Below are 14478 nucleotides of genomic sequence, written 5' to 3' on the forward strand. Positions count from 1 at the left end.
ATATTTGGTCGAGATACAACTATTTGAATATCTGGAATCTGAGGGTGCAAAAAAATCTAAATATTGAGAAAATCGCTTTAAAGTTGTCCAAATGAAGTTCTTAGCAATGCATATTACTAAACAAAAATTAAGTTTTCATATATTTACAGTAGGAAATTTACAGAATATCTTCATGGAACATGATCTTTACTTAATATCCTAATGATTTTTGGCATAAAAGAAAAATCAATAATTTTGACCCATAAAATGTATTGTTGGCTATTGCTACAAATATACCCCAGCGACTTAAGACTGGTTTTGTGCTCCAGGGTCACATGTCATGTTTTTAATTATATAATTATTTTATTTTATCATTTTATTTTTGGGTAGACAATTCCTTCACTGTTATATATGGGCCACCCTGCTCTTTAGTTATTGCTATTGACATTGGCCATTGAAAAATTCCTGTCATCCACTAATTTGAGCTATTTCACATCCCTTTATCGCAGCCATTTCAGGATGCATCTTCAGCATCCAGGGAGCAATATAAGCTTGTTCTGGAGAAATACAAAGCCCAACTGACTCCTGCACAAACTGCTGCTCTTGCAGTAGAAAAACGACAAAAAGTGGTCAAAAGAAAAGCAATTAGGAGAAAGAAGGTGAGTTTTGCCTTCCATTATGTAACTACTATACTCACCCACCAATGAGACACTTTACACTGACTAAATATTATTTCATTTCTTCTTCAGAAATTAAGTATTTTGATTACCTTTATAGTAAAGGAATATTATACTTCACTTGTAGGAGCTGAACAGTCTTGGCAAGCCCAAACGTCCCAGGAGCGCCTTCAACATCTTCATGTCGGAGCACTTTGAGGAGGCAAAAGGAACTAATATGCAGGTGAAAATGGACTTTAGTTCTTCATATTCAAGATTCTGAGTTTATACAGTATGCAAAAATTTCTGCACCTAAAATATAGCTAACTGTAGTGTATTTTGTATAAATAATTTCAATTATTTGTTTTTGTATCTGGTGTAATAATGTATTTGAAGTTCACAGTTTAACCAAAGATATTACAGACCATTAAAGGGTTAGTTCACCCAAAAATGAAAATTAGCTTGTGTTTTACTCACCCCCGAGGCATCCTAGGTGTATATGACTTTCTTCTTTCAGACGAATCCAGTCGGAGTTATATTAAAAATTGTCTTTGATCTTTCATAAAACGCAGCCTAATTTTCATTTTTGGGTGAACTAACCCTTTAAAACGAAACATTTGTGTAATATGCAATTGAAGTATTTAACACAATATTTATTGGTTGCAACAATTGGGTTAACTTGAATGTCTTTTTTTTTCTTTCCAGACGAAGATGAAGTCTCTGAGAGACGACTGGGAGCGTTTCAGTGCAACACAGAAACAAGTGAGTTTTGCCTTGAGCATCAAAAGTAGCTCACACTACGGCTCTGTTCCATCATCCTGTGAGCTGTCTGCTGTCTTCTAAGACACCTCATAAACTGGCTGATTTAAAAACACTACGAGCAGTATCTCTGTGAATCATATAATTAATAGCACTTACAATTAGTTATGCTACGGGGAGGACATTTTTCCACCGATTAATAAACTTGTGACAATGTCGATATTACGCCTCATATTTTACAAGAAAATATTTGTTAGTGATACTCAGGATTGCATCATAGGATTTAACAGTAGGTCTTTACGTCTTTCCCTTTCTTTCAACAAAATGATTGCTTGAAAATGGTGGGTTCATTATTATTCTTAATGGAAAACACAACAACAATAAAACAGTACATTGACAAACTCGCTTACATTAAACATAGAACAAGATATGGAGCCCTGCATGTCATACAGACAAATATATATTTATTAGGGTAGCAAATTAAGAATTAATTCTTACGACTACATTCATTTCATCGTTTTATTAAATTGTGTTCATGTACTAAATCATTCTCTCAATTTTGATTTAACAACAATCACTACAAGATGGCCACGATTTAATAAACTGAGCAAACAAACTGTTTGGTGTTTGTCAAGCAATGTCATTCGTGTATGGCCGAACACCGCTACCGCGGCAATTCTACTCAGTTATCTTATAAATATAAAACAATACAAAATTATAAAGCAATTGAAAGCTTGCTATGTTTTGCAACAGATCCTTTATCTGACTTGTGTCACTGTTTCAATTTCAGATGTACATTCAGCTGGCAGAGGATGACAAAGTCCGTTACAAGAACGAAATAAAATCGTGGGAGGAGCACATGATAGAGATCGGAAGGGAAGACCTTGTTCGGAGAAAGGAGAGGAGAGCCATCAAAGCCAAAACCACTAAAGACATAAAGAAGAAATCCAAAGTAAGAGTGCTAAAGGCAAAAGCACCAAAAAAGAAGACTGGAACAGCAGTGAAAAAGACTGTGGAGAGCACCAAGAAGTGAAATGATGTATGTGACTCTGTTAGACAGAGCATGTTGTACAAAGGTCAGTACCGTCCTCAATAAAAAAGCCTGTGCTTTCCGTTACTAGAGCTGCATTTATAGTGCTCAAAGCATGAATCTTTTAAAACTGTGAAGAGTCCTTCATGACGTCTCATCCCTTTTTGCTGGTTTCATTTACTCAATAGTTTAGGTCCTGATTATGACTGTTTTTATAGTACTTGTATTGCTTTTAAGCTACTCAAGAACTCTGTTTCTTGACTGGCTATGAAACGTAAGACTGACATCAGTTTCCATTTGCTTCTTAGAATGAGTTTGTGTATCATGCTTTAAAAGAGGATGCCATGGTTTGTATAATGTCTTTACTTACAAAATAAACATTAACATTTTCTATAAAAGCAACAGGAGCTATTTACAAAAGAATGCTACACAACTTCATCAAAACGTTTAAAATTTAAAAAGTGGACTAAGGTTAGAGATATAATACAACCCAAAGTGAAAAATGAGTCATTTACTCGACCTCACACTCCAAATCTGTATGACTTTCTTCATCCTGTATAAAACAAATTCAGATATTTTAAATAATGTGTGAGCTGCTCTTTTCCTCAATCACCAAATGGGCAAATTAACATATAATTACATTATATGGAGGGAAAATGAAATGTCTCTCTTATAACATGAAAAGTGAATAAATGACAATTTTAATTTTTAGGTGAACTATCCCTTTAAATACAAATCAAGTGGCCTCAGGTTTAGGCTGAATATTATCTTATAATGCAATTGTCAACTCAGGGCATAAAACCTCACATTTTTTACATTTAAGAACAGTTATTTACAATATAGTTTTAAATATTCTCGTGAGATAAAATCAGGACTTTGAAGCCGAGCTGGGATCAGATGGCAGTTTGGCTTCTTGCAGCAAAGTCAAAATCAGGTGAACACACCAGTTTGTGTATGATGTTTCCAAGCACATCATGTCTCCGGTCAGGCCCTCCGACATCCGCACACAGGCTAGTTGCTGCAGATACAAAAATGATTATATCCCATGGAACAAACTTCTTGTAAATGAGATCTACAGTCCATTTGTTTCTTCATCGGAATAGATTTTGGAAAATGTAGCATTACGTCACTTGCTCACCAAAGGATCCTCGGCAGTGAATGGGTGCCGTCAAGATGCAGTCAGTCCAAACAGCTGAAAAATATCACAATAATCTGAAAGTAATCAACAAGACTCCAGTCCATCAATTAATGTCTTGTGAAGTGAAAAGCTGCGTGTTTGTAAAAATAAAACCCATCATTAAGACATTTTAACTGTCACTTCTGGCCAAAATAATAATGATTTAAATTGAGTAAAATAAAAAAAACAATGGATTTATTACAAACAGTTTTTCACTTCACAAGACATTAATTGACGGACTGGAGTGGTGTGAATTGCTTGTGGATTATTGTGATGTTTTTATCAGCTTTTTGACTCTCAATCTGACAGCACCCATTCACTGCAGAGACTGGTAAGCAAATGATGTAATGCTAAATTTCCTCAAATCAGTTCTGATACAGATAATAGCTCATCTACATCTTGGATGACCTGTACACTTTCAACAAATTTTCAGTTTTGGGTGAACTATTATTTAATAATAAATAAAACATATCCAGTTAACTTCAATATTGGGCTGTGCAAAAATATACATACCAGAATGCTACCACAAAGCCCAAATCCCTCTGACTTACTTTCTTCCATGAAACACAAAAGGGGTTTTATAATTACATTGTTTAAAAAGGCTGCAAAAACAACAAAATGCATCATAAAAGTGGCCCATATGACCATTTGTGTTATATAGCTGTATGACAACCTTTATAATACATGCTTTTTGACATTTTGGAGATTGGCAGGCCCAGTTGTCATTTATTCTATTATACGTTAAAGTTGAAAAAAGGAGAAAAAAAAAGAATAGCAATCAAATAATTGTTACAGACATGCTGCAACTAGATGAAAGCTGACAAGAGAAGAATAAAAGACTATTTACATATTCTTGCATTATGATTCCACTTTCCATTGTGATTTTTTTTTATTAATATAAACTTGTCATAGATATTTTTGGTTGTGCCTGGTTTTTATTCTGATATGTTTGAACAACTGATGCTTTTATTTTTTTATTTTGCTACACTGCATCTATTAAAAATGACAACGTGTTAACTCACCTGTAGGAAAGAGAAGGCCGCTCCCTCTGAGACATCTAATGTAACATTTCCCATGACCAGCAGAACTTTACCAGACTTTCTCATTTGCAGTTTTCCAATCAGACCCTCTGAGAAGTCTGACAGCACAGGTACAGCGGCTTTATCAGGCTGATCCTGAAGAATGATATCACAACAGCTTTAAAATCCTTCAGAGGACACTGTAGATGATATTAAATGTTTATAAACTAATGTGGTTGGTCATTTCATTTCATGTCATTTCATGAGGAAATAAACTCCTTGATCTTTTTAAATAAGAGTACTATAAAATCATACTATAAAATTCAGCAGCAAAAACAACTTGTGGTACGTACAGTAGCAAAGAAATTGTTTAATAATAATGAAAAGTTAAATATTCACCCTTAAAGTCTTTGCACACCGAGTCCGAAATTCTCATCCGAAATTTTCGAACGTTAAAAATAAATACGACCTCACGTCATGTCAATCACATTTACACACTACCTCCGAAACTAGGGATGCACGATATTATCGGACCGATATTGGAATCAGCCGATAATGGCTTAAAATGTAAATATTGGCATCGGCCCGATATGAAAAATTATGCCGATATGTCTTGCCGATAAGAGGATTAACTCACATGTGCTCAGGGTGTCCTAGCGATTAATCAAGTCAGCAGTGTGGTCATTCTTGAAGCAAACGTTTGCCTTAATGATGATTAGATTCACTGTTTTGGATCACTGCATTTAATTTGAGAATACATGTACAAGATGATGTGTTCTAATGCCTGTCCAGTAAGGCGTTGTATTTACATAGGGGGCGCTGTTGGCCTACTTGTAACAAAATGAAGGTAAAATACACAAATATCACTAAGAAACTTGTGTTTCTGAATAAATAAGGCAGTATTAATGTCATAAAATCATGAGTATGTTTTAATGCAAAGGTCAGAAGCTATAGCTTTGTAACATGACGCTTGTAAATTAAATCATTTTATATATACAGATTTATTCATTAATGTGTAATATGTTTGTTTTTTAAAAAGAATCATGAGCTCTAAAAGATTTTGAAAATGTATACAATTCTTGCCTTAGACCATCTACAAATGCTAAATCTTAAAATAATATTTTAAGGTTACCACTGGCATCTTTCTGAAAAAAATTTAATCAAAAATGGAGCGATTGATATATAGCTGATTTATAATTATTTTCAAAGCTTTCAATGTACTGTCATTATAAAAGAACTTCATTATTATTTAATTCGAACAAATTAAAAATAATTATATTTAACATTTCCGCACAGGAGAGACTTGGTGTTGTTTCCAAACAAAAAGAAATATATCAGCATCGGCTATCGGCCAAAATGAGTTGAAAAATATCGGCATATCGGATATCGTCAAAATTCCAATATCGTGCATCCCTATCCGAAACTTTCGTCCGTCATAAAAAAAAAATCCGGATCAGGTTCGATTTTCTGCGTTTTCACATCCGTAGCAAGCATTTTGATAGGAAAGGATGACGAATATGAAAAAACACATACGAAAATTTTGGACTCAGTGTGCAAGGACCTTTAGGGTAAAAAAAAATATATCACAATACAGTAAATATATGATATTTTTAAGGCATAGTATGGAATATAAACTTACCAGAGCTTTAATTTTTGATGAGCGCTTATCTAGGGTCTTGCCTTCCTTTCTGGGTTTCTCTGGGCTCGGGGGTTTAGGTTGACCAGGTATGGTATCAGGAAGTTGAATAAACAGTAGTTCTTCCTTATCCGAAACAGTCAGCTGTTGGAACAGTTCTCCAACCGTTGACTGCTGCGGACATGAAGACGTGCCCCTCACTGGCACAGGGTATTTCTGCTCAGCTTTGGCTGATTTCAGTGCATTATCAGATGCTGTCTCTTCTATAACTGCAAAAATGCCTTGGATTTAGTTACTTGTTTAATGTAAACAACAAAAACTAGCAACAAAACAAGCTAAATAAAAATTACTGTTAGCATAAACTGTAACTTACATGAACTAGCTGCATCTGTTGACAGGAAGTTGCATGACTGATAGAGTGGAAGTCTGATTGGTCTTTGCTTGGGATCATTTTTTAATCCAGGATCATCCAAAAACTGCTCAATTAAACCAGGAAAAAAGCATTAAAATGCTACTGATTAACTTTCAAGACTTTGTGAAATTTGTCACATGATAAAGGGTCATTGAGACGTACATCATCTCATTGGAGTTTTTGTAAAATTTCATTATCATCATCCTCTGCGTTGCTCTTTTCCTTTTTAATGCATTTTGTGACGAGTGCAGGATCACAATCACTCAGGTTAGAGACGCTCCAATTACCTGCGAGATCAAAAACAGGCACACGAATGTTGACTTGATGAAATTTTATTTGATATTTAATCATTGCACCACCATGAGTCAGCAGTAAGTGCAAATTTATTGATTTGTATAGCACTTTTCACAATACACATATCTTCATGCCTTATAATTTCATTTGGCAAATTAGGGCTGGGTGATAATGTACAGTAGTTTGATATAAAAATCAAGCTTTTGAGACTTGTTATAATTTATAAATCACGCTACGCAAGTATACTGTACTGTATGTATGCAAATATACTTATATATCTAACTTCATATACAGAGCTGTGCAATAAAATAGTTCACATTTTGTGACATTATAAACTACCAAGTAGTTGTGATTTGCTATATAGTATAGATTGCTTTACATGAGTATGCTGTGTATGCAGGAAAATTTGGACATACTATATATCCAACTTTTATTATTTCACTAGATAAGTCATTAAGTTTAAGTCATAAGTGTACTGTATGTATGTAGATAAAAATGGATCACTCTCACGGTTAAAGGATGCATGTAAATGACAGGGTTAAAACATATCGCCCATTCCTAACCAGTTAAACTGAGGAGTTCAACTGAAAGTCATGGCATAATACTAACTTAAACGTAACACATTGTACATAATATCTTAAAGGGGTCATATGATGAAATTTCAATTTTTCCTTTCTCTTTGGAGTGTTACAAGCTCTTGGTGCATAAAGAAGATCTGTAAAGTTGCAAAGACTAAAGTCTCAAATCCAAAGAGATATTCTTTATAAAAGTTAAGAGTCAGCCACACCTACCTAAAACGGCTTGTTCTAACACGCCCCCACATGCCTACCTAACTATGTGGGAAGATTTGCATAACGCCGCCCAAATGATCACGCAAAGTGTGCGTCTCCTTCTGTAACCTCCAGAAAACAAGTGATTTATATGACAAAGCCACCTAGTTGTATTTTTTTCAGATAAGCGCTGAAGATGTGTTAGTCTGAAATTAATCTCTGGTATTTAAACTTGAAAAGAAAAAGGGTTTGAATTATTTATGTTTCAGTGAACTGATTAAATAATGTGTTTGTATATTTAATTTAAAATGTTAATGGAATGTGAATGTGTTGTTTAGGATGAGGTATAAAATACTTATCTTTAGTTTTGCGAAAGAGTGAACATTTGGTACAAAGGTTTTCTGTAGGGGGAAAAATAATAAATTGAATATGCAAAATTTAAAGTATTATTGCACAGCTCTATATATAACGTTGGATATATACAGTAAGTATACACTGTGCAACCATGCATCAATGTAAAGCTTATTTATTCAGCTTTCAGATGATGCATAAAATACAGAAAAGCACTACTATACAGAAAATCTCAACTGCTTGATTGTTTATATCTTAACATGTTATTATTATCTGTCAGACAGCCTATACTATACTGTAAATATTACAATTAAATCGATTTTATTTTCTATAAAGCTGCTTTAAAAAAAAAGAAGTATTGTGGAAAATAATACTGACTTGACTTCTAATATCTTTGGTGTTTTAAACAAAGTTGAGAGTGTTTGATATTGAACCACTGACATTAGAAAGTGCAACCTTTTTATATCCACCCAGGGTCAGATCTCTGGAGCGCAGAGAGGTCAGTCTGCCTTGTGGGGGTGGATTCAGTGATATTCGGCCTGGCAGTGCTCTACCCAGAACAAACGATGGTCTGAGAGTGGCAGATGAGCTCGCTTCTGCATCCCCATCTCCATGTTCACACATCCTGCCAAAACCCAGAAACACTTACTGAGAACACCGACTCGAATTAATTGCCAACCAAGACATTTGTTTGGGGCATCTTACGTGATTTCTCAGACTGATACAATGGCAAAAAGAGCCTCGGAGAGTTATGCGTGTTAAAACAGACGCTCATTCAAACACAATTGCTGCGCGCTCACTGAGATTACAGCTCAAGATACAGACTTTAATACTAGTTTATGCCGTTTGCACCATCGGATTTGGAAATGCGTGGAATGATGATGGAAATATGGCTGTCTTAAATACATATAACTGAAATTAAAGACCGTACGTAGTTGAATAAACACCTTAAGTAATTTCTGTTAAATTCCTACATCTTTGCAGAAGCATCATGGGTCACGTGATCCGGATTTACCAAAAAAGTCACAAAATAATTTATATTATATTATATTATATTATATTATATTGTAATACTGCATACAGGCTATATTGTAAAAAAATACAAATATGATAGTCTATATTTATACTTATCTTACTTGGTCTTATGTGGTTTCTTGTATGGTGTCATAATTTAAATAAGTCTTATTAGACTGTAAATTGTATTTTATATCTATTGTTTATTATAACGAATGTAATTAACTATTTTATGTTATTTTATATTATATTATATATTTATATTATATTGTTTATATTTGTTGTTATTTTATCATGAAATCATTTTAATGCATTTACATTATAAAATTATATAGTATTTAAAACATAATAGTGTGTATACACACACATACTGTCAGACTTTGTTCCGTGTTTTGTGTGTGTCTTGCTCCCCTACTCCTCGTCTCTCTTCATTCCTTGCTCCTCAGTCCGCTCAGCAGTGCACCCGTGACACATACTTACTGTCTTATTATTAAAATATGTATTAATACTTTTATTAATATTAATACTATTATAAATATTATACTATTTATAATATTAATACTATTATAAATCACCACTCATCAGATAAATCATGCTTGAGTAATTCTGTGTTCTCATGGTACAACTTAAATAAAAAAAAAAACTTCTCCAGTATTAGGCTACAATAATAGGACGTTTCTATTATAATAAAAATACAAATATAACGATAATAACCAAACATGAACATTAAAATGTAAACGTGTAAAAAAAATAGTTATATAAAAAAAAAAATTAAAACGAGGCATGACGTATTTGTAAACAGTGGCATGAAGTATTTGTAAACAGTACCCTTGCATGGTGTCTCAAAACTCAAAACGTGAGCTGCTTATCTAGACATAGACTTGCAAATTTGGGGGCATCATATGCTGACTCCTAACGGGCCAAAAATGGTGTTTAGAAGACAGACCCCTTCCATCCACCCTTCCTCTGGCTCATATTGAACAAAGGGCGGCGCTCTGCTTTTGCCTGCCCTCACTTTATAGTCCTCCGGTCAATGTAGCGTCAAGTCACACAGAGCCCGTGGCCGCGATGACTGGCGCTCACTCTCCGCGGGAATGATCTGATCTGACGGCTGCGGAGAGTCAGCGGTGCTCTGTGAAGTCATGGCCGCTCAGTGTGAACCCTTAAGCGGATACTTACAGCAGTCCGATCCGGGCTCCAACAGCGAGCGCAGCGCGGATTCCCCTCTGCCCGTGTCTGAGGATGACTCCAGCGGACCCACGGCGCCTCCGGACCCCGAGTGGACCGAGGAGAGGTTTCGAGTGGACCGGAAAAAACTGGAGATCATGCTATTAGGTAAAACTGTTGTTTCCATGACAACTATCACCAATTTGAGAGAGTTTAAAGAGTTTGAAAGAAACAAACAAACACTCTGCAAATAAAAATGCACAATTGCTGTTAATCATTGTTATATTTAACTGAACAAACACTGTAATGCATTGCTTCCAGCATCTGCAGATCCAGTTATGTTTCTCTTTTCCTTTGTTCAACTCCTGTGTGATTCTCGCTTCCATGCCCATTTTGTTTTCAGAAACATTAGTTTAAATAAAACGAAAATTATATGAAATAATCCAGCGGACCAGATTTAGAAAAGCCAGTAGTTGAGGCTCCATTGTTCAGTTTACATACATAGCTTCCAATTGTTTTGAAGAAAGTTTGTATAGTTTGGAAATGGATATAACTACCTGTCATTTAAACATATTTAAGGATTGATTGTTCAAATTATTGGTTGTATAGTTTTTCTGATTTTTAATGTACGCCTGGAAAATAACTACCTTTTCCACAACATTATTGAATATATGCTTTTTATTTAGTTTTTCTGATATTCAGGTGTTTAGTGTAAAATCCCAATTTTGTTTTGATGTAAGAAAGAGAACTGTACTGTATTCTTTCACAGTATGTGTGTAGTGACCAACTCAACCAATAGGGAGCAGTGTTAACGCATTTCTGCTTTTGACATTAGCCTTGAATGTTGTGTTTTCCTCAATTTGTTGAAGTCATTTTAAAACAAGCGACACTGTGATCAGCTGCATTAGAAGAGTGGAAGATGAAGTTAAATTCAATTTTTGGAAAATGAGTTATCACATTTTTGGCTTATGATTCTGACTGCATGTGGGTTTCACTTAGTAGAGTTAGGACTGAGCAAAGAAAATGTTGTATTGGTTTAAAGTAGAGACACAAATCATTTATAAATGCCACTTTTTAATCTGTTGTCGTTTTGTTTTTCAACTAGTGAATTTATCAAGCAGTTGATACAAATTGACAAGGACTTCTCATTCTCCCGGCTCTGTAGGGATGGTAAAACGCTTTGAAGCTCTCAGCTTTAATACTTTGTCCATGTCGGGTCATGCTTTCCATGTTGTTCATGGCTCTGAGTGACTTCAGACAGGGACATCATCGTCATCATCCTACACTCACAAAGTCTCTAAGTTCAGTTCACCACAGCAATCCTCGGTTTTAGAGTGTATTTGATCAACCTACTTGCTGAAGGAATGCTATTAGGATTGGGATTTTCCTAGAAGACGCACAGAGAAGCTTGTGTAAATTATGAGATATATTTTCCAAACGAAATGATAGGAATTCAGCATCACTCAATTCGATATAAGATCAGTAAAAACTACACTGTAAAAAAAAATCCGTAAAATTTACGGTACAAAACCGGCAGCTGTGGTTGCCGGAATTTTACCATAAAGAATACGGTAGCAACGTTTTAGGTTTTAACTTAAATTTACAGTTAAATACCGTATTTTCATTAACTGATATAATGTTAATATACCAACCTATTGAAGTACTGAAATCTGTTTTGCACCTTTGTAATACACTGATAACCACCAAAAGCAGGTGGTGATGAGAAAGTCACATGATGAACCAAAGCCCATCACAAGCAGCTTTTAAATAATAACATATACAGAAGATGCACATTCATACAAACACTAAACTTCATCATGGTAACTCACATGAAACTGAAATAATGCAATAAACATTAATTTAACAACATTAGGTGTAACACAACCCTAATATACAAAACTGATAAGAAAAAACTAAGAAACATAGTTATTTCAACAAAAAAACATCAAATTTTAAATGTAATGCAGGGAATTCTGGGAATGTCAATTTACGGTTATTCACTGTAAATTATACGGTCTTTTTCACTTCCAAAAACGGTATACTACCGTAAAATTAATGTCCAATACATGTAATGTCTAATACAGTTTTTCACCGTATTGGTGGGGGAATTTACCGTTAACCATTTAACAGGTTTTTACTGTAGCATTTTTAGTCTTTTACGGTTAAATTCACAGTCATTTTTTACAGTGTAGAATTACAAACCTTGTGTTACATATCCAAACCAACCATTCTGTGATCCATAGAAGTAGAAAGCACTTTTATTGTGAGGGGGGAAAAAATGATTTTTTTTTTTTCTTTGAATAGACATTCTATTATGTCATATTGTACAATTTCGTCAATGGATGCATACTTCATTGGCAGCTGTTACAAGATTGTGTTGTTGTTGTTGTTTTTTTAAAGAAGGACTCAAAAGTTGTTAATCATAAGAGCAATTTTCACATATTTTAAAGTTGCAGGTGACTGGAGAGAACTGCTCACCGTCTTGTTTTCAGAAATGTTAACATCACAGGCGTTCGCTCCAAAAGCACTTAGTGCATCAGATATAACAAGAACAGTTAAGCAACATTCAAGACTGCTTTTATGAAGCTTATTATACCTCTTGGATGGGAACAACTATTAATTATTTCATTGTATAACTATTTTAGCTAGCTCATGTGGAGGAATGGCTCACTGTCATTATGGAATTCTCTAAAATCAGTAATGAATCACATAAAGGAGGCCTGAAATAGTTTTCTCTATTATGTCGAGAAGGAATGTGTTCATACCAAGATGAATTGTGAGCTGTGTCTGTTTAATCTTATGTTCACCGCACCAGTGTCCAAATGATATACATGCTTATGTTCCTGAGGATCAGCACCCATATAGTGCAATATACAGTCTGTTGAAAATCTAGTGAGCTACCTACATATAAGCAGCATTTCAATGCATCATCATTTCCCAGTGTGGTCATCATAATTATTAGAAATGCATGAATATATATCAAAAGCAAAAAAAGCCTCTAGCTTGCTCTATTCTTTTTCTATTCTATCTGTTTTCTTTTTATTTATTATATAATAAAAAAAAAAACCTTGCTACATGTACTGCGTTAAGCTAACTGAGACTTGTTATAGCACTAGCTAGCTCATGTGGAGGAATGGCTCACTGTCATTATGGAATTCTCTAAAATCAGTAATGAATCACATAAAGGAGGCCTGAAATAGTTTTCTCTATTATGTCGAGAAGGAATGTGTTCATACCAAGATGAATTGTGAGCTGTGTCTGTTTAATCTTATGTTCACCGCACCAGTGTCCAAATGATATACATGCTTATGTTCCTGAGGATCAGCACCCATATAATGTACAGTCTATACAGTCTGTTGAAAATCTAGTGAGCTACCTACATATAAGCAGCATTTCAATGCATCATCATTTCCCAGTGTGGTCATCATAATTATTAGAAATGCATGAATATATATCAAAAGCAAAAAAAGCCTCTAGCTTGCTCTATTCTTTTTCTATTCTATCTGTTTTCTTTTTATTTATTATATAATAAAAAAAAAAACCTTGCTACATGTACTGCGTTAAGCTAACTGAGACTTGTTATAGCACTTGCATATCATTGCTCTTTTGTTGATTTTGATTGCTTCCTCATTTGTAAGTCGCTTTGGATAAGCGTCTGCTAAATGTAAATGTATATACATATTACATTCAATATTTAATTATGCATGATCATTTCTCAAATATTTATATTTTAATTGCCTTCTAAAGCTCACAAGTTAATCATTAAACACATCAATTATTTTTAGTTTTTGTTTAGAGTTTTATTATTTTTATTATTTTATTCAGACAAAATAGTAGCGAATTTTAATATCACTTATCAGCTATAACATGAAAATAATTATTGATAGGTATATTGGTATGGGACAGAATTTTAGAATTGGTGCATACTGTATACATAATAATTTTGTTGCAATTTAGGATGCAAGTTTCTGTTTTTTAATTATAGGTCCATTAATATTAAAAATATATAAATCAATTAGTCATTGGTAAAGATAAATAGTAGCTACAACTGAACTAATTCCTTCTTTATACAAAAGATTTTTTGGCTTATTCTTGTTACATGCTGCTTTATTTTCTCTGAGACCAAATGGCAAAGAGACTCATGGAAACAAGCGAGATGGATTCAGATTTGGGAGCAGTCAACCCAGTTGTTCACGCTATACTGTAGGAATGCA

At 34.2% G+C, this 14478-nt stretch overlaps 2 protein-coding genes and 1 pseudogene across 2 annotated transcripts in view; 2 read left to right on the forward strand and 1 right to left on the reverse strand.

Moving 5' to 3' along the window:
• LOC107653958 (transcription factor A, mitochondrial-like) overlaps positions 1-2509 on the forward strand; it is a 4139-nt gene extending 1630 nt beyond the window's left edge. Inside the window, exons 4-7 of the mRNA XM_016440815.1 lie at positions 489-638; positions 784-879; positions 1341-1397; positions 2185-2509. Of these exons, the coding sequence (XP_016296301.1) occupies positions 489-638; positions 784-879; positions 1341-1397; positions 2185-2427 (546 nt within the window). The 3' untranslated portion in view covers positions 2428-2509. The remainder of the gene's footprint in view (positions 1-488; positions 639-783; positions 880-1340; positions 1398-2184) is intronic.
• A 579-nt stretch (positions 2510-3088) lies between these two features.
• Positions 3089-10241, reverse strand: LOC107653927 (DNA-directed RNA polymerase III subunit RPC4-like; annotated as a pseudogene).
• The window catches only part of LOC107653928 (protein bicaudal C homolog 1-like), an 89110-nt gene continuing 84795 nt past the window's right edge, over positions 10164-14478 (forward strand). The window contains exon 1 of the mRNA XM_016440789.1: positions 10164-10432. Coding sequence (XP_016296275.1) covers positions 10240-10432 — 193 coding nt within the window. The 5' untranslated portion in view covers positions 10164-10239. The remainder of the gene's footprint in view (positions 10433-14478) is intronic.

This window comes from Sinocyclocheilus anshuiensis, unplaced genomic scaffold (assembly GCF_001515605.1).
Source record: "Sinocyclocheilus anshuiensis isolate Anshui unplaced genomic scaffold, SAMN03320099.WGS_v1.1 scaffold454, whole genome shotgun sequence".
In the NCBI taxonomy this organism is placed as follows: domain Eukaryota; kingdom Metazoa; phylum Chordata; class Actinopteri; order Cypriniformes; family Cyprinidae; genus Sinocyclocheilus; species Sinocyclocheilus anshuiensis.